Source organism: Stegodyphus dumicola, chromosome X1 (assembly GCF_044657685.1).
Source record: "Stegodyphus dumicola isolate Sdum_Otavi_A_Nest chromosome X1, ASM4465768v1".
NCBI classification, from domain to species: Eukaryota; Metazoa; Arthropoda; class Arachnida; order Araneae; family Eresidae; genus Stegodyphus; species Stegodyphus dumicola.
This window is the reverse complement of record NC_140780.1, coordinates 240,403,535-240,424,898: the sequence shown is the minus strand read 5'-3', so window position 1 is coordinate 240,424,898 and position 21,364 is coordinate 240,403,535. Positions and strand designations below refer to the sequence as shown.

Sequence of the window (21,364 nt, the reverse complement as noted above, 5' to 3'; positions counted from 1 at the left end):
ATTTTGTAGGCACAAATGCATCCGCTAACAAGATTTTAGTGTAAACCCCGCATTCTAGCTGTGCTAAGCAGAAAGTAATTATGTGTATTAATTAACGTATTAATGTGCATCATGAGCAGCCTAAACGGGAAACTGCTTAGTGACTCTGACTGCCGTACCGAACGGCCCAAGGTTCAAATCCTGGAGAAGGCATGGATGTAAATTGTCTGTCCCTTCATAGAGGCAACTGTGGCGCATAGGTGCCTCTAAAATAAAGTAACCACCGCTTCCGGCCTTAATAGTGGCTAACGCCCATAATCGCTAGTGTCCGCCATAAGGGGCACTAACGATTATGGGCATATGATCGTAGGATTTCTAAACTAAGTATTAGTGTCTTAAATTAAAACTGTAATAAATGTATTTTAATATCACCATAGCAGAGAGTTTGTGAGTTGTTTGTTTATTAAGTGCAACTTTTTGTGCTACTTTGTAACTTTAGAACAATGCATCCATCGGATACTACTTTTCAGAAGTTTTTTTTATAAATTTGGTGTGCTATATTGCGCAATCCACTATTGACCGAGTGACTAAAATCGTTGAACACTGGTTGTTCGCCTTCAGTTTTCCTGGGGAACGGGATAGCTGCATGAAGTTTCTGACGTACTTTGCATCCTGTAACGTGAATACGAGCTAATTTCCTGTAAAGAGTCGTTTTAGAAAGACCTCTTCGAAGGCATTCTTTCAATACGTACTTTGCTTTAATCGGTTAATTAATATTTAAAGCCACAATCCATGAAAGCACCTCTCATTTGACCTCACAGTTATACTTCTCTTGCGTTGCTTTTAATTCAATTGACTAAACACTCATTTGCGAATAAATGTTATTTGCATTCCGAATACATAATTTCTAATATAAAGTAATGGCCTAGCGAACAGGCTAGCTTGCAGAGGAGTTTTTATGGTTTTTCCTTATTTGTAACCTGAATACCATCCAATTTCGTTTCCGAAGTCCTCCGTGATTTTGGTTATTTCAGTTGCGGCAAAACGTACAAGAGCTACCAGCCTGAGGAATGCCTTCGTGGAAGACTTTCTAAGGGATACTGGCTCCTAGTCGTGTTGTGCGCGGGGAAAACCACGAAGACTCTCATCCAGCCTGCTGATTCGCCGAGATCTGAACCCGAGTTTAAATACCAGAGTTTTCGGCAATTTCACTTCTCAAACTCCTCCGCATCCTTCCCGTAGGCCCGCCCTAAAGGCTGCTGAGAGTTTCGTTTCGGGCTCGAACCCAGGAGAATGGGCTTGGTTGTATGGTTAGCTTTTGTGGTTTTTCCCATGTGTAACGTGAATGCGAGCCAGTTTTACTTAGAAATTCCTCCACGAAGGCATCCTTTCCCTTTGACTGATAGTTCTCATGTGCTTTGCTATATTCAAATGACCAAACTCTTTCCTCAGGGGGAGGTAACCCTGCCATGTTTTGCGATACTCATAAATTTTATCCAATTTATGCAGTTTGTAATACTTAAAATTTTTTAGAAATACGTCGTATAAAAAATGGTTTTATTCGTAATCACAGTGTGTAGATTACTGGTATAACGCTTTTAAAATTCGCACTGCTTTAAATATCAGTATTATACGTACACTGTCAATAAATGAATTCACACTGAGTTGTTGTAACTAATATACAATGCATCATCTATAAAAGTCAAATGTCATTTTAATTTGAAAACAGCTGTAGTGTTATCTCTACCGGGCCGTTATGTATTATATTTTAGAAAAAGCCGTATTTCACAAGACAAGCATATGTACAGTTGCATTTTAATTGTTTTTAATGATTTCAAATATAATGGCTCGAATGCAGTAACTAGGTTTGTTATGAATTGAATGTGCCACGCATGTAGCATGACTTGCTAAAGAAATACGTGAGATGGAAGTATAATTTACACCAGCTACGGTGAACGTGACAGAGTTTTATTCAGAGCGGTTAATACGTAACTTACATTAAGTATAAAAATAAATGAAACTTTTGGTGTACAGTATCAGTATTTAAACATGTATACGATGAATACTGATCATAGCGTGCTAAAGAAAATTTATTTTGCGCTTTTTTTACATTGTGATGTTACGCTGACAATTCGCTTGGCAGTTATTTATGATAGTTCGCTTTTTTTTTTTTTTTTTTTTTTGTTGTTGTTGTTTTTGTTTTTGCCATGTTTCATTTGTCATTGAAAACGGTGATCTTTTTTATTATGATTATTATTTATAGTCTTACTATTATAATTCAGCTGCTGAATTTTCTTCAATGCGGAACTTCATATGCCTACTATATGCTGTAATTTTTTTTCCGACGATATTTAAAATCTTCGCTTAAGAACATTTTCGTGAAGGATTAAAACGGGAGGGATTATATTTACGACTGCTCTCAGGATATGTAGAATTGCAGTCTGTGAAAGTTATCATTTTAATTATTTGGATGTTTTTATGCGTCTGGGATCATTTGCAAAAAGTGCAGTAATCGATGCTATGCTTTTGTGCAGGCATTGATAAGTTATTAAGCGACGAATCAAGTAAAAGCTGTTATAGGTCATTTGAGCAAATTTTGTTCCGAAATGATATAATAGTCATTTGTTTTTATGAAAATAATCAGTATTTAAAGTTAGTTTTTCAACTTCTTAAGAACTTTTAATTGTAAATTTTTGAATCACCCCCCTGATCTTTTGCGGGAAATCAAGATGGGGCGGTTCTTTCATCAACCCATGAGGTTGTCTTTTCTCGCTACAGTTTCTTATTCACTTTTTTTTTTTTTTTTTTCCTTTCTTTTCTTTTCTTTTTCCTGCTTGGATTTTCTTTTTCGTTTACTTTTTACGATCGTATTATTTTTTTTAAATTGCGTTGTCAGAAAGGATGGACGAAGAGTTAACTTGCCTGAAGACCTGGGTGTTTTGATGTAATGTTTGAGTGGATTTTTTCCAGTTGTATAACTTGTTGACTTTGATGAATAGTCATGAGCTGTCCATTTTGCTGTATTTGTGATCTGTTTGTGCGTTACCATATACCAGCTGCTTATTCTCTATGCTTATGTTTAGTAATCGTGATATTTATATAAAAAGGAAATAGTTGATTTCCCTTCTTATACATAGATTGATTACGAGTATCTGTTGTGCTCTTCATTTTCGCATTTTGAAATAAGCCTTTTGAAATTGCGGAAGGTTTAAAGATATATTAACAATTAAAAATTCGTGCATTATGTTGAACGTTATAAATGCATATTATTCTATTATTTTATAATTACTAAGTAAACAGAGAAATTTTATAAATTTTTAACGTAGCCCTTTTTTGTTTTTTAAATAAAGTTCTAATAATATCCGAGTTAGCATTGCTTTTGACCTGACAGTTTTTTCAGGTTTTATTTATTTATTTATTATTTTTTTTAATTCTCCTAACGGGAACAGTAATATTTTAAATGTTGAAAAACCATGTAGTTACATACCGCTTTATCAGCATTTATGTTGTGTTTTACTCTTGAAAACATTTGCATTGAATGACCGGTAAGTTAGACCTGACTATTAAAACCAAGGAGACTTTAGTTTAACCTTCTTGATTAAAGACTCTTTCCTCTTTTTTGGTGGTAACACTTTCTTTCATCAGAGCCGTAGTTAGGGTTTTCAACCCCCTCCTGTTTGCAAAGAATGGAAAACATTTCATTTTAAAATTTCTTAACATCAATTTAGCGCCTCCTGAATGCTGCACCGGAGGACGGATGTCTCCCGTTGCAACGCTTCTGTCTTTCATAGGGAAAGATCGGTACTTTTCCGTTTCGCCGGCGCAAATCTCGCCAAGCAGACTTTGTTGGCGACAACATACAGTATACACATAAAAAATGTTAATGTTAGTTCTAAGAATTTGTTATTTTGAAGGCATAAACATTTTAATATGGTTTAAAATTTTTTAAAAAGCCAATAAATAAAGACAATAAATTCGTAAAAAGACATTAATTTAAGAATTTACTATGCTTTCATGGTTCAACATCCCAATTCGCCAGTTCTTATCACGTGACCCCCAAGTGATCTCATCTCACGTAAACTACGCTACAAAAATCTAATTCTCCCATTAATGATTTACATTAATTTCAAGTTAAATCTTGATTTGGAATACAAGTTAGTTTAAATGCAAGAATTATTTCAATTCGTACGAATAGCTTACTCGGAAATTATGTAAAACCGCACTGCTTTACTTCGCTAGTGCATTCTCATTAGAATGGATGAATTTAAACCTTGATTTTGCCTTTTTTATATTTTCTCCTTCCGATGAGCGGTGTGATTGCATCCTAATTGACTTAATTACCGGGAATGGTCTTAGGGCATAAAATTGAACCATCTTGCAAAAATTCTATGTAATTGTATGCCAGTATTGAAAGAATGGCTGCAACTTGTTTTGAAAATGAAGCGTAAAAGGTTGCCAGCGAAGGTATTCCGTTTGCCATCGGTTGTACCATTATTGGCGACTTTATCGTTTGCGCCGGCAAAACGGAAAAGTACCGAAAGATCTACCAATTTTGTGTTTTTTTCCGAAATTCCAGTTAAAAAAAAAGTTACTATTATTATACAAATAAAAATATTGTCGGTTGGTAACTATTAAGTTAAACGTGTTGTTCTGAGGGCTTGATTTACAGAACTAGAGGTATGGAGCCAAATCTGTTGTGCAGCTCTGACATCTCCATTTTGCCTACCCCACCCCCAGTTTAGTAGAATATGACCAAATTAATGCAATTAAATTTTTTATCTTTTCAATGAACAAGTATATGAATAAAATGTAGAATTAAAAAATGTACTTTCAAACCTGGAAAGAAATCAATTCTTTGCATGGGTCACTGCTTAGTGTTTTTGTCCTGACTATCTTTAAATATTAGTTTTGAAACTGTTCAAAAATCATGTCACTTCCTTCAGCTTTCAAAAATTTTGCATATGAGTTTTAAAGAGATGCATGAACAAAGTGGAATACGAAGTTTAACATTTTATTCCTTCTTAGGTGATATTTAAGACCTCTAACTGGTGGGGGGGGGAATAGAAAATACATATTTTGAATGCTGTAGGAGGATTTGGATACTTGGTGTAGATGCCTCGTTTCTCACCGTTAAAACCAGGTCCTGTGGTTGTAGCATGCCAACTTGACATTTGTTGTAAGAAAACACTTTCATCATCAATTTACTTTGACTCTTGTAAAATTTTTCTGAGCATTAGAAATGTATCTCTTAAGTTAGACAAAAATTAAAACTGCATAAAAAACTTTTGACAGATAGTGTATACTTTGAAAACAAGAACATTGTTATAAGAGATAAGAATATCACATTTAATTTAACCCTCTAAGCGGCCAGGGTTTTCGCTAAGTAAGCACAAATTTCCCAAAACTACTATGAGAACAAATTATTTTTTTGATTTTAATGTAAGAAACTCTCCTGGTATTTCATACCTGGATTTGTGTATTTTTGATATATTGCCGTAATTTCTTTGGCATATTTTAATATGCACGTATATATACGTTCTTACAGATATCACAAAAAATATTCTAGTATATATACGGCCTTGCCGCTTAGAGTGTTAACAGTGGCTTATAGGCAATGTTGGCAGTATTGTAACTAGAATTCCTGTTTTATTTCCCCATGCAGCGCAGTGCGTGACGAGTTTTAAGAGAAAGCTACACAGAAAAAGTAAAAAAATACAGGAGCACGCTCATTTAATAAATAGATATCTCGTAATTTATATTTAAACTGGATAAATGTAATTGACTAGTGTGTTAGCTGTAACCAGTGGTGTAACTAAGACTCTTGGGCTCCTATGCAAAAAAGTTTCTTGAGGTTCCCCAAAAATTTAGATACTCCAAAAAAATTAAAAGTTTTTAGACTTTAACGGCCACCCAGAAGTGTTTGTTAAGGTTTTTTACGCTCTCGCCCAAACACACAGTCTACTAGTCTGTTGTCGTATTCCTGCTAACCAGACCACACCACCTCTTTTTTTTTTTTTTTTTTTTTTTTTGTCTTTTTTAGCATTATTATTAAGCATCGTTTTCTTTGCATTTATGCCACATACACCAAATCACAAAAATTTTTAAAAGCTGAATAACAGCAAATGTTTACAGCTCCCAATGCAGCGTTAAGTGTTAGCGTAAATTTTTATATTCGTTTTAGTTTTTTCCCAGTTCATTATATCCATATTCAGTTTTCTCAATAAGATGGCTAATATTTTGTGTGTGTATGTGTTTTTTTTTCATTATTACCTTTTTACGTGTTAAATTTATTAATTAAATATCACATTCATCTCACTTATACAATTCAACAGCAAAATCATAATATATTTAAAAATCAGCATAGAATTCCAGATAGAGTGTTTAAGTTTGCCATATATACTTTTATATTCGCTACATCATTTCTTTCAAAACTAGCCTCTCACATGGGGCCAGCCGCCTAATAGTTATCTTAAAAAGAGAAAAAGTATATAATGATTTTAATGAGTCCAGCTAATTTGATTGCAAAAAAATATTGAATAGTTCTAATTAAACATGTCATGAGTTTAAAACATGTTTATTTAAATTAATCGCATTAAAAAGTAAGAAAAATAATATTCTCAAGAACAGCGCTTATTGGTTTCAAATCATTTAGTTAATTATTCAGTAACCTTCCAGATTAAATATGAAAGTGTTTTAGGCTTTACTGAAAATCAACATGCAGACGAGTGGAAGATAAAAAACCGGCATCGGCAACATGTTGCTTTTTGAGTGAAGTTTGTTAATTAAAATTGAAAGCTCATGAACTGAGATAAAGTTGTTTTATTTTGAACAGCATTACCACTGCTTGCTTTCATATCATTAAAGTTGTTAATCAAAAATTTATAAAAATTCTTAAAAATATGAAATAATAAGGCAAATTGGAAATTCGGGCTTCCAGGTACACATATTCAGATGGAGGACTACGTTATTCAAAATTTAATGGCTTAACTTAATTAGGTACCTTCGTTTTTTTTTTTTTTAAGATGCAAGAAACACACATTCATACATGTGAAATATTCATTCTTTAATTACTTTAAAAATACAATAGGGCGATAATATTTGGCAACAATTTGAAAAGGGATAGGCCATTAATGGTGAACCAATCTAACAAAATATAACATAATTTATGTTATCATAATAACAAAATATATAAAAATAAAACAATATGCAAAATAGTTACATAAAATAACATGCTAAAAAAAATTATTAGACCTGTTTTCAGGTATCTTGTAATTGTGAAAATCTATTTCGAATTCACTGTAAGATCTTTCTTACAGAATTTAGAAAGACGACACGTTTTAATTTATTTGTTATAACACAGAATGTTTGAAAAGGGCTCTGTAAGCTTGTTTTACTGCACTTTGATTGTGTGCATATACTTCCAATAAAATAAATTGCATAATATTTTGAAAATGGCTTCCACATAGAGGGGAGATTTGTGTAAATTACTTACACATCCCTCCCCCCCCTTTTCTGTGAAAAAATAATAAACACACTAATAAATTTTATGGGGGAAAAATTTTTATTAATAAATCATTCATTATATTTGAATTATTTAAATAAAATTTTCCATACATTTACCTGCAAACTTTGCAAAGATTTACTTGGCAAAGTCTCGGCTCGTTTCTGATTAGATGTACTCATACATAAAACATAACTAATAAACATACATATAAAAAGGTCTTCTTCAGACAAGACATTTAAGGAAAATTTCAGAGAAAATCTTTATGTGAAACTTTTAGTAATAACTATCTTTTAAAAGTAACATTCTTATTTAGCCTATATCATTACTTAAAGCTTCTATTGGGGTCTCTTCATTTTTCAGGAAAACATTCATTGTGTCAAATAGCTGATTGTTGTCTGCTACCTTTATATTTTCTTTGATTTGGAAAGTGCTAGAAATGTTAACACAATCAACGCTTGTTATAACAGCAGCTCTATTACAATGACCACTATAAAGGCCTAGAATTGCTGAGAGTCTATTTTAGGTCAAATATCGCAACAACTGTCATTCGTTATAACCTATCTTTTCTTCTCTGCGATGCAAAAAATTCAAATATCAGTAACTTATAAGTCATATCGAATAAGATTTCTGTACGAGATTAAAAAATAATTAAGCAAAGAGGCTTAAATATTTTTTCCCAAAATTATATACACAAAAACCAATATTGAAATTTATGTGCACCTGAAGAATTATAAACTATTTAATTCTGATTGCTGAAAAATGAAATGTGAAAAACCCTTAAGAGTAGGAAACGTAAATAGAAAGGAAAAAAAGAGATTTTAATCTCTTTTTTTTTAATTTTCATCCGGAATGAACCATTATTGTGAGATATAGATGTAAATAAATTAATTATATAACCAAGTTTTAAAACAAGAACTAGTGTGAAGTCTACAATGCACAAATGAAGTAGTAATTTTTGCCTCATCCAACTCGCACTTTTCATATACGAGAAAATTTTAAACATAGTTGCAATATAAAATCTTTTCCTAAAAGTGGAATTTCGGGTAATTATATAATTATAGTGAACTTTAGGTGGCCTGACTTCCTGTATCTTCATTTTTGTTGCCTTTAACAGCTGCTCACTTCGAGAAATTCAGAACTTATTCTCACAATAAAACCCAACAAGAGTCAGGCCCCGGTTATAGCTAATGACTTGCAAGCTGTCTTGGAGGGGAATCAAAACAAAAGCATACAGCTTTATTGCTTTGTGTTCAGTGCAGCACTGAATTCAGCTGTTTTGTCTGCTCACAAGAGCCTCCTATCTATATATGTGTATACACACATATGTATGTATATGGCATAATAAAAGCAAGGAAAAGGCGGAGCATGGTTGATGCATAGTTATCGTATATTGAAGAGGAAGTATTCTGTTTGTGTTGTAAGCTAAAGTGTTGTTTTCGTGAGTATCTAAAAAACTTGGCAGTCGAGGCGATTTTAATTCCATTTTTATTTCCAGTTGACATTATGTGGCCACAGATCACTTAGCACCCTAATCGTGCCTGTTCAAGAACATTTACATTATTGATATTATTGCAATAGGAAGCAGCATTGCAAAATTGCGTACAAGCACAGCACAGACAGAAGTTGAAGTGCGTTCTTTTGAAAGATGGAAGCACGTGAAGAGAAAAGTTTTGGTTTACAGTGGTAGTTTCAGTTCCCAATTACTATATCATCAGAACTGCGCAGGCCAGAATGATCTAGAAATGACGCAATCCAGAGAAGTTATTGCGATTTTTAGAATAGGGGGAGAATTAATGTTTTACCGTTAGTTTAAATTATAATTTTGATTCACATATTTTTTATCTTATATATATATATATATATATATATATATAGGGAGGCCTTAAAAACTTAAAAGAAGTTGGATTCTATTATATATATTTGTCTTCTTTTAAATTGAAACATATAAATATAATTCAGCAGGACATTCCAAGGGCCCCCTAAGCCTTCACGCCTGTATGCAACAGCATTCCTTGCATACCTATATTTACACCACTGAATGTTGGTGCCTATGTTTCTGTAGAAAACTGTGTGGAGCATCTTATTTTATAATTGAAAACATTAAGAAGCTCTTAAATTGTGTCATTGTATTTATTTCCTTTTTAATTGGAATAACTGCCCTGAAATTTATATTTTATATGTTTAACGCTCATCTTTTTGCCATGTTCGAAAACTGTCTTGAGGTAGGTTATGTGCAATGCAAATATGAGCCTGTGTCTCTTAGTAAGTTCTCTTCAAATGCATTTCAGTCTGGCCAGGTAGTCCTTGTGTATTGTATCAAAATCGATCAAACATACCTAGCAAAGAAGGTTATCCAACTCTCATTAAAAAATGCATGTGAACTGTTCTAGAAATATAAAACAATAAAAAAATATTGCTAATCTATAGGTATTTCCAAAAAATTATTAAGTTTAATGTTTTTGACTACCATTGGTAAATTATTTAATGAAATTTGGAGTAGAATTTTAAAATTTTGTTTTCCTATGTACATGAACTTTACACTTAATATTTTTAGCATATGTACATATTTGATTAGCACAAAAATATTGTCTTCTATTAGCTAAAAATGATTAGCAAAAATTGCTAAGTATTGTATCAAAATGAGTAAATAAAAGCATATTTAAAAACAGGAAACAGAAATTTTAAGGAAAAAAGAGATTTAGCTGCATTTATGAAAGTCTTTAGAAATTAGTCATTTATGAAAGACCATCACAAAGTAGTCCTTTGAAGGTCAGTATACCATAATTTCTGTGTTTAATCTCATACTATCGCATCATTTTGAAACTGCCGTCAGTGAAGCCATGAGATGAAGAATTTTTGGAAGTGTGGCCAGATGCCAGTGGAAATAAATTTTAAAGTATATCGAATAATATTTTGTATTTAAATCCTTTTTGCTTTTATTAAAAAGATATTTTTTTCCTGCTATTCCTGAGATTTTTCTCTTACATTGGTATGCAAATAAAGTACATCATGGCAGCTTATTTCTTGCTTCATTTCACCATTTAACCGAGCGGCATGATCAGTTTTATCTGGTCTTGAGATTTTTTGTGACTTGGTATATATTAGCTTATAATTTAAGGTTATTTTACTTTCTTACCTTCTTCAATAACATAAAAGTTGTCTTGATGAATGTAAGTTCATGAAAATAGAAAATAAAATAAATAATTATACAAATTTACCTAATAAAAGCTGTTTAAATACACGTCTTCATGATAGATCCAAAAACCCATGCTGCTCAGGTGGTTCAAGAGGATTATTGTTTATGAGTAGTTATACATTTTTATTTTCAGTGTTGTGGAAGAATCATCTGGTTAGCTTATTTTTTACTAAAATGCCATGACAAATCTAATACTTTAATTAAACGTCATACTGTAGTGTGAGAAACATACCGTTTTACTGCATAATATTACTTACTTATTATTATTATCAATGCTGCGCTTCCTGTAGCCAAACTCTTGTTTGGTTACTATTTCTTGAATTGTTATTAATATTAATAAAGATTTAACATAAGCATGAATTTTCTCATTGCAGGATTTGGAAGAAGCTCTTGTTGATGAGGAAAGTGTAGCACTTGCAGATATCTTTGCAAGACTGCTGAGATATGTGACTGGAAATTCAGACATTCTGTACGTATTGTGTTGTTATTAACTATACAACAGTTAATGATTTGGAATTTAAATACATGACCAATAGCGTCTAAAGCCGCTTGTTTGTAGAAGAGATCTGTAACCAGTGTCGTCTAGACTCCACATATTATATATCAGTACATATTATTCAGTAAGTCTAAATATATTTTATATATATTCAGCATAAGTTTGATGGTTCCTGTCATGCTCATTACGAACACTGCATTGCTTTTAATGGTTAAGCAGTGTTTTGCACATTGTCAAGACTTGAAAACTGATACAGTTTGGATAATTTAAGGATAGTGGTAAATGTGATTTCTTGAATAACATTGAAAAGTAGATATTATGTTAAAGGAATATCCTAAAAGTCATTTTTATTGACAGTAATGTAAATGACAAGAAATTTAATATATGCAGCACTACTCTAAATGATTCATCAAAATTTAAAACACTGTATGACATGTACAATAATAATTAATACATGGAAAGAGATAGAAACTCTCCAATTTTTTCTCATGTACTACAAATGTTCTAATTATGCCTTGTTGGTCACATGACACGTATGTATTTCAAACATAATCAAGTTTGGTTCATATCTTTTGTAGCATTCTTCTCATCTTTGTAGTGTTGATACATTCCTTGAACTCTACAAGTGTTGAAGAGTTAAACCATACTTAAAATGAAGTTAAAGCAAACTGAAGTTCTGGGAACAAATGAATGGTTCAGTGAATTTTCCAATCTTTTGTTGCTGTCTCCTGTGTTGTTACTAGGTATAAGGTTACTGCATTTTTGAGGAATGATGGCTATATCACCATTCCTTAACTTTGACAGTTTGCAGTATGGCAAATTGAAAAAAGTATTTTTTGTGATATGGTCTTGTGGTGATTTCTAATGCTTCTCCTATTTTAAGGCTGCTTTCAAGCTCAGGTTTCTGGATGTTTTTAGCTTTATCTTATTCTTTTATTTAGTTACTCCTAGGAGTATTCTGTTAAAGATGTGTTATATTGGTTGTTGGAGAGTTCGTACATCTTTTGTATACTCAGCAATTCATATTAATAATTTTCTAGGTAATGAAACAGTATACTGAATTTCCATATTTCTATTTTGATCACGGATGGGGATGGTATTTGTACATGATGTATCTTTTGTGCTGGCATCCAGTCTGTCCATCATATGCCCAGCAATTCTTTTTGAGTAGAATATTTCATTTTAATAACCTGTGCTTTTTGATTCTCCAACATGGCTTATGTATATGCAGTTTATTGATATTTATTTATTTATTGATTGATTATTGTTTATTGTTTCTTTTTTATTTGATTCTCATAAAACAGTTGCTTTTTATTTTTACCTTAGATAGTTAAAGAATTCTGTAATATACCTGAATTTTATGAAAACAAATATAAGTGTATCCAACAAATGTTAGATACCCTTCCACTTTTGTTGAAAACTGCATCAATAAAATCAACAAATAAAATTTTGCAATTGTTTTGGAAAATGTAAAATTGCTACTAAGGCATGAAGCAGACAAAAGTAAATTCATTGGAACATTCCCTCACTATCCCATTATCCCCACATATCACTTCTGATTTCAAAATTATTTTATACAAACATACCCCAAGTCTCATCCATCTGGAAATTGTTAAGATTGCACAAATTGGAATCCAGCACAAGAGATGTGTCATGTTTGTATACCATCCCCATCTATGTTGAAGTTCAGTATATTGTTTAAAAGTATTAAAAATTATCATTGAAATATCAATGTTGGTGATATCTATATCATTGAAAAAAAACATATTAAGTGTACAGACTTTTAGCCAGCCAATACAGCAAATAAAATAGCACTGCTTTTGTATAATACTCTTTGAAGCATTCAGACTCAGTCCTTAAATGAGACAAGATAAAATCATCAACAAACCCTGGCTTTAAATGCAGCCTTAAAATTAACCCACCAAGAGCATATGGGTTTAGCCCTGAAATTTCAAAGTTCCTCAAAATATCATGAATAAATGTTATTTTCTTGACTACAATTAAAAAATTACTCTTTCCCCATTGTACTTTGATTCCTTTTCTTCCAATATACATTCAACCTAAAATTTGATACATTAAAAGCTGGCAGAAATTTTCTTATGTAATGATTACAAAAGCAAAACTTCTATACGGAATTTTTTGTCCATAATGCTGAGAGGGGTAAAGAAGCGTTAGATCATAAGATTATATGGCAATAGAGACCTTGCCTGAAATCTGGATATTAGTCCTCAAAAAAAGAATTTTAATGAGTATCCATTCTGATCCCAACTGATAAAGCAGATTGGCTGACTATAAAACTTCCTTACTTACTAACACTTAAAACATATTTTTGCTTATCAACCTAAGATATTTTATTGAATTCTAACTTTATTGGTGTTAGCAGTTGACAGGGATCGTACAGTCCTTAAATGTCCTTAGTTTTGGCCAAAATTAGCAAAAGGTCCTTAATTTTACTCATCTGATATTTCTAACTTTTTTACTGTCATTTTGAGTGTTAATTAAGATTTTTGAGGAAAATATTTTGGTGATTTATTGACAAATATGTATATGATGGATTATCGTGTGAATTCCTTCTTATGTCTAATTTTCGTACTTCCTATAAATGCTACTCTGCCTCTATTTAAACATTTATATTTCAAAGTTATTTCTTTTCTGAGAATGAAGAGTTCATAAAATAATGCTTTAAAACAGCTTTCCCTTTTTGAGATATAATTTCTTGTATTTATGCGATGCTAAATTTAGCAGCCTATCATTTTGGCGATTGAAATCGCCAAAAGACCAATTTGTTAACGAAATTTTTATCTGATGATTTGCAAATTTTCAAATTTGCTTTTTTACAAACATAATAATATTTATAAATATCATTAAAATAAGAATAATCTGTTAGAATTGTAATTAAGAAATAACATTAAAATATAGCGTTTTTATTTTCCCATGTCAGATTTTAAAATGACATCGCTTTCCATTGTGGGCTCATAATGAATACGTCTTAAGATAAAAAATACCATAAAGCACAGTTTCCAAAGCATTTCTTAGCAAATGCAAAACAGCTACCTAATTATTTACAAATAAATTTCATCTGTCCTGTTTCATATTTTTTCAAGAGTTTTCTTTGTATGTAATTGTTTCAGAATATTCAAATGTGTGTCAGTTTTCTTTTAAAAATTCACTTTACCCTTTTCTTTTCTGAATTTTGTATTCAAGAATATTTTTTTGGGCCGGGGAGGAGCTTTTGCAGAGTGGATTAATTTTTAGACTTTGCACCTTGGAAGGTTTAGGATTTGAAAGCAAGATTTATAGAAAAATATCACAAAATGAAAAATGTTTCCATGGCATTATCATATAATAAATGGGTTTGGATGAAATGGGAAATTTTTTGGAGAATATTTCTAAGAACATTGAAAAAAAAAATTATTTGAATTTTCTACTTTTATCCTAAAAGGCCTTACTCTTAACATGTTTATATTCATTTTATTTTCTCATCTTTTCACAAGATCTATCTTATATGTCTTACTGCACTGTACACAGGGATAGGTGTATTGCCACCCGTTACACATTCTATGTATCTTGAATTTGTCTTCTATGGGTTTTTCCAAAATTCTAAAATTTTGCTAACCTTTAATTCCCCAAACTTTTACTAATCTGTAATTTTTTTTGGCTCACTGCTTCACTAACTTCAAAAATTCTGCCATATTGGCTATGGCACCAACCCTGACCTTATATCATTTTAAATTTATTCTCAATACTCATATTATTAATGAAATAAAATTAGCAGTTTCTTCGATACATTCTAAATACATGCACTTTAGAACAACAAAAATCTTCAGTTAAATCTGAAATCCTAAAATGAAGAGGAAACTTTTTGAGAAAGAATTTGATTACATAAAAAAAATTTTTCCTCAAAGGTATATTGATACAAATAAACTTAGAAAAGGTGCTAGAAAGAAGAATGATGTAAATTACGTAAAATATTGTTAAAATTTTCAGATTAAAAAAACTTAAGCAACTACTCTTATATATGCCTTCGCTTGGTGACAATTTCTCGCCAAATACTTTGGGCGTGAAACTCCACGATGCCATATTACTATCTAAATTTTTTTCTACATTTCAAACTGTAAGCCTAAAATGTCTCCAAAAACTACGTTTTGAACACTTAATTTAAGCTAAAAATCCGAAACAAAAAATTTAGATAGCAAAAATGTAGTTTCTAACAAAACTATTTGACAAGAATCCATGTACACAGCTATATGTTTTAACTTAAAAAAAATCTACAAATTGCACAATCTACGCAGCAAAGAAATCTACGAAATACGCGTACCTCGCTTTAATAAATTAACATAGCAATAAATTTAAAAGAATGCCATGTACACAGCATTCTGTTTAAACTTTAAAAAAAATCTACGAATTGCACAATCTAGGCATTACTCACAAATAAACAAAAGAAACTAAAATAAATTACAAACAATTCAAATAACAACAGAAATTCATAGTAAAAAAACAATGAACATAATATTCTACAAAATAAAAGCAATAAAATAAAATGCACTTACCATAATACATATGTGAATAAAATTTTGCCAATCACACAACGTCTGTGAACAAAAGTGCCACGATTTTGCTATATCACATATCTTTCTGCGATTCAAAATTTCGAAACTAAATGATAAAAACTTCCTCCAAAGTTAACTTACTGCACGAAAACCACAATCCATAACTTAAAACTCCTGACAGCCACATATTTTATCAGCAACCATTTGACTGCAAACCCACACAAGTCTATCAGAAACACCATTCTTTGTCCAAGTTCTCATATCAGCTCCACATTTCAGACACGCCAAATTCCAGTTTAAAAATCCTGACTCCCACAGAAATTCCAAAAAGGCACTTCTACCCACATAAACACACCCGTAAACAAAAGATTCGTTATTAACTCCAACATCGTACCTTTTAATACTAAATTTACTTTGCCCACAATCTAAAATATGCGACTGAAATCTTGCCACCACATCTCTCAAACATGCACAACACGAACCAATGAGCAATTAAACCACTGCAGCAAAAGAGTTAAGTTTCAATGTCAAAAGGGTTGCCATACAAACAGCATTGTCCACCAAACCATCCCACAACACGGAAACGCACCAAAAACCAGCACAGAACACATATCGCCACATTTGGTGATCTTAGGGCCCATATAAGAGTAGAAGCCAAACATAAATATTTTGTTGTGAGTTGTTGCTATAAAACACATATGTTTTGTAGTTTTTTATGTATAATTATCCTATTAGGCTACTAGAATCAATGTAATAAATTACATGCCTATTCTGTTAACTATAATAATGCATCGTACTTGTAGATTTATTTTATTTTGGGAATATATTACAAAAGTGAATTTGGGTATTGATAATTGCTCTCATTTATTAAACTCCCTCTGCTGACAGGCCTTTAATTTTTTCATTAAAGGTCCTTAGAAGTCCTTAAAACCCTCTGAGCATTACGGTTTTAGCTCTCAAATTTCAAAGTTTCTCAAAATGTCATGAATAAGTGATATTTTATTCAGTTTAATTAAAAAATGACTCTTTCATTTTGTACCTTGAGCCCTTTTCTTCCAATATACATCCAAACTTAAATCAGATACATTAAAAGCCAGCAGAAATTTTAATGTATAATGAATGTGGAAGGCAACCTTCTGTACGGAATTTTCCTTCCGTAACGCTGAGAGGGTTAAATTCCATGTACAAAAATGTACACATCCTAAGTACATATATGTAAATGTATATAGTAATATTTTTTTCCCTTCAATTCTTCATAAAAGAAGAAGTCATGGCATTAAATCGGAAGACATGGGGAAAGGCACGATACGAAAGATATAGATCAAACTGAATTTACTTCTTGAATGCATGCCATATGACCAACGGGCACATTTTGAATACTTGTAGTGTATGAGGAAAACTTGACTTACAGCTCTTTTTATGTATAAAATATTGTTATATCAGTAATACCTTGAAAAATGCAGTGTTAGAAGTGTAATAGCCTAATAATAGGTCTATATTCATATACTATATCAACATAGAGGATATGTAGAAAAGGTGACTGGAGGCTGTATTTCCATAAATATTGACCTTAGGCCCATTTCAGTGCTTAGGTGAAGAATTTCAAATTTAAAAAAGGGCTTTAAAGTTTTGAGGAAAAAGACTTCTACAAGTATAAAATCTAGTTTTTTGCATGGTCCTTGTGATCGGAAAGTCCATTTAAGGAAATGTGATTTATTCTGTATTTAGTTGAATCTAGAAACATTCTAAACCTCTAAAATTTGGGGAGATATTAATGACTAAATTAGCAAAATGGAATGATTTTCAGTGCTTGTTATAAAGTGCTTTCAGTAAGAGAAGAAGAGCCTTAACTGTTTGACTGCTATGCAGCGCTTTTGCACTGTGAGTTTCAGTGTGTCTTTGTTGCTCCATGGGTGTGAACGTACGTAAACCTTTTTTGTGTTTAACTTTTTAAAGCATGATGAACAATCCATGCTTCCCCATGGAATCTCTTTATCACCAGGTAGATTAGCAAATATCCTAGCTTTTAATTTTTAACCTTTTATTTCGGCGCTACTGATGTAATTTTTTATTTCTGCCCATTAAACTATGGATGAACAGGAATGGCTGTGTGACCATGCAAGACGACTAGGCAAAGAAGAGCACAAAAACAGATTTCTTACATAGAATGTTCAAATCAAAATGAACGATCATAACCTAATTACTGTGAAGTGAAGATTGTTTACTGCATTCATGTACTTTTAAATATGAAGTAAGTTGCAAACTCTCCCGATTTAGGTGGGATACTCTCGATTTTGACCCTACCCCTGCCAACCCGATTTGCAACATATTTCTATCGGCTTTCTCATTTTTTTAAAATTCCTCATATTTTTATGCAGTTTTGCTTAATACTTCATTATCTGCATCCAAACAATTATGTCACGTTTCTGCTTTGTGTGTGGGAGTCCAAAACACATGTCAGAAAATGTCTTGGTCCAGTTCTCTAATAAGGAATCAAGTGCCACTGTAGGTCATCTGGCACATAGTCAATGAGCACAAAGCAAAATTGAGGTTGTTTATTTTGTTCGTCTTGCTAGTGATAAGCATAAGTTCCATGTGCTTCCCAGAAACATTTTAAGAAACTGTGATCTTATTATATATGTAAAATACATATTTTTCAAAAATCATACACAGATAACTTTCCTTCTCTCATTTCATCAAGGAAGTGTAATATTGTTGTGTGTACGGTTTGTCATTGTGATTTTTGGATTTTGCACGGTGGTAGGGCTGATGTTCTTAATCATGTGCATATACAAGGACAAATGTGGGTTGTACTGGGGGGGATTATTTTTTTGTGTGGAAACAAAGAACCAAAAAGTTATTAATGCAGAACAGCTGTTTTCTAACTTTTTACTGGAGCACCACTGAATGCATCGGTTTCTACTGCAGCTTTTTTTGAAAAATATTTCCCAGTTAAATTGCTAAGAAATACTCATGTGCAAGGACAAAAATGGCTGCAATTGTAAAAGAAATGAGTCAACAAAGTGGTATGAAAAATAAATCTTCAGTTATTGATTGCGTTAAAACAGTTCCATTCTGCCTCTCTACAGATGGAAGCTATAATACCGATCCAAAACTGTATCCAATGTTTTTTAAAATCCAGAGTTTTCAGAATCTGAGTATAGTTTGCTTTCTATCCCCACTTTAGAAGGAGATTTGACAGCTTTTAATATATAGCACACTTAATTATTAAAACTTTAGAAGAAAATGCAATTTTTCGTGATAATTGCTATGGTAGACTTGAAGACTGATTTTGCAAGCATCATAAAAAAAGATTCATATTTGCAAATTATGAAATGCACCTGTTTAATCGTAAATTTGAAAAGTTTGAAGTGAGGAGCATTGTCTTACCCTGGATTTCTAAATTTTTGAAAGCCAGAACTGTCAGGGTTAAATTTTATAAGACCCTATCTAAAGATTTCAGACTCAGTCAGAGTGTACTCCTAGGCTTGGTCATGGGCCCTTTGCATTTTTCACTGTTCTTTGCTGAAATCGAAAAGGTGATATCTATGAGATGTAAAATTGGCATTTTGCTGATAATGTTGTCCTCTGGCACTCAGGCTGTGTTATCAAGAACATTAAAGTTTATTTCAATAGTTCCAAATCTGTGACCAGTTTTTAATATTACTAATAGACACAATTATAATTATCAACCTACTATTGTTATACTAATGCTATACTTGTGATTAAGAATGCTAATGTGAAAAGAATGCTTGGGATATACAATGGATCAAGAGATTCTTAGTAATAGACATACCCAGACTGGAGGTAAGAAGCAGAAAAAAGGCTAAATATACTAAAATATATTTCTGTGCAAGAATGGGGAGCAGATGCCCCAACTCTGAAACAAACTTAGATTTCCCTTATTCGACCTATCTTGGAATATGATTCTCCTATTTATTTCTGTGCTGCAAATTCTAATCTCAGTAGGCTGGAAAGAGTTCAAGTTAGTGAGGTGAAAATCATTTCTGGCTTGAAACATAGCTGCCTGCCGTAATCATATTGCTCTATTTCCATTGAGTATGATCCACAGCCATTGAGTATGATATTTTAGTGTAGAAATTTAAGAACTTAATTTTCTTTTTGTTCACTGTATACCCTTGATATTTGTGGGTACAGTATTTTTTATATCTGTTTTGACTGATTAAGTGTATGTCATGAATGAAAAGGTGGGAGTATTATTCAAACAAAGCCTCAGTTGTTATCTTTCATTCATAGTTTGACATTGTAAAAGAGCCAACCTTTTGATCTTTGTGCTAGTTTTGTTATTGTGCTATGAATTTTGGAAATAAACACATGATGCTTTGGAATATTATATGTAAAATTATTTTATTTGAAGTTTATTAGGAGAAAGAAGTAGAAATTCAAGAACTTAATTTTCTTTTGGTATAGCCTTCATATTTGTGGGGACAGTATTTTATATATTTGTTTTGTCTGATAAGTGTATGTCATCAATGAAAAGGTGGGAGTATTGTTCGAGCAAAGCCTCCGTTGTTATCTTTCATTCATAGTTTGACATTGTAAATGTGGCAACCTTTTGATCTTTGTGCTAGTTTTGTTATTGTGCTATGAATTTTGGAAATAAACATGATGCTTTGGAATATTAAATGAAAAATTATTTTATTTTAAGTTTATTAGGAGAAAGAAGAATGACTAGTTCTTGCAAATTTCGAACAATGTCTAATTAAATTATATTTTACACCAGAGTTACATTATAAACAGTTCAGTAACCCAACTCATGCATTATAAGATGAACTGAAGTCAGTTTTGTATTCTCTTGTTATGACATAACTACGCAGCGTAAAAATTTCCCGGTTTTTCTGATTTCAAAGTTCGTAGCTATATAAGGTATCTTCTTTCTGCATGCCTCCATGTTGTAACTGAGAATGTGTTCAACACGTATTTGGGAGGTCCGGAGTTCAAACCCAATGAGGGCATTGCATATTTTTCACATTCCTGCATCAGTATAACCTAATGACTGTGCAAACAGCACCTACTAGGTGGTGGTTGATGATTCATCACCACTATCATTTGGTGATTGGGTCACCTAATCCCTAGTCATCCTTTAAAAGGGGGAATATATGAGGTATTTTCTTCATTTCCGCATACCTTTGTGATGTAACTGGAAGCGTGCTTCACGCGTCTTCAGGAGTTAACAAGTTTGAAACCCAGAAAGGGCAGTGCAATTTATCACATTCTTGCATCAATATAACCTAATGAATCTATAACTGTGATGTCAAGAATTAAATTTTATAATCAGTTTTTATGATTATTATTCTATTGCAATAACCAGTGCAGACATACCCAACTGAAACGAATATCATAAATGCATTTCCATTATTTCAGTCACTCATTATAATGCCCTTTTTCCATTTGGGATATGAGGTATGATTATGACTAGCATGACGTCTGTTTACAACAGCCCCATTCTGAGACAGTGTCTACCTTATTGAAAATTTTGAAACTAGGATTGCATGTCTGGGATCAATATAAAGAAGTAAAGCCTGAGTGACCTTTTCCAACATCTTCTGTACGTATTGAAGGGAAAAACCTAAAAGCCAAAATGATCTGAGAAATACTAGTAAATAAGGTTAAAGAAA

General features: G+C 32.1%; 1 protein-coding gene across 1 annotated transcript in view; it reads left to right on the top strand.

The window, feature by feature from the left end:
- Positions 1–21,364, top strand: part of lgs (BCL9 domain-containing protein legless) — a 228,465-nt gene that overhangs the window by 138,306 nt on the left and 68,795 nt on the right. Inside the window, exon 3 of the mRNA XM_085807268.1 lies at positions 11,054–11,148. Within this exon, the coding sequence (XP_085663394.1) occupies positions 11,054–11,148 (95 nt within the window). The remainder of the gene's footprint in view (positions 1–11,053; positions 11,149–21,364) is intronic.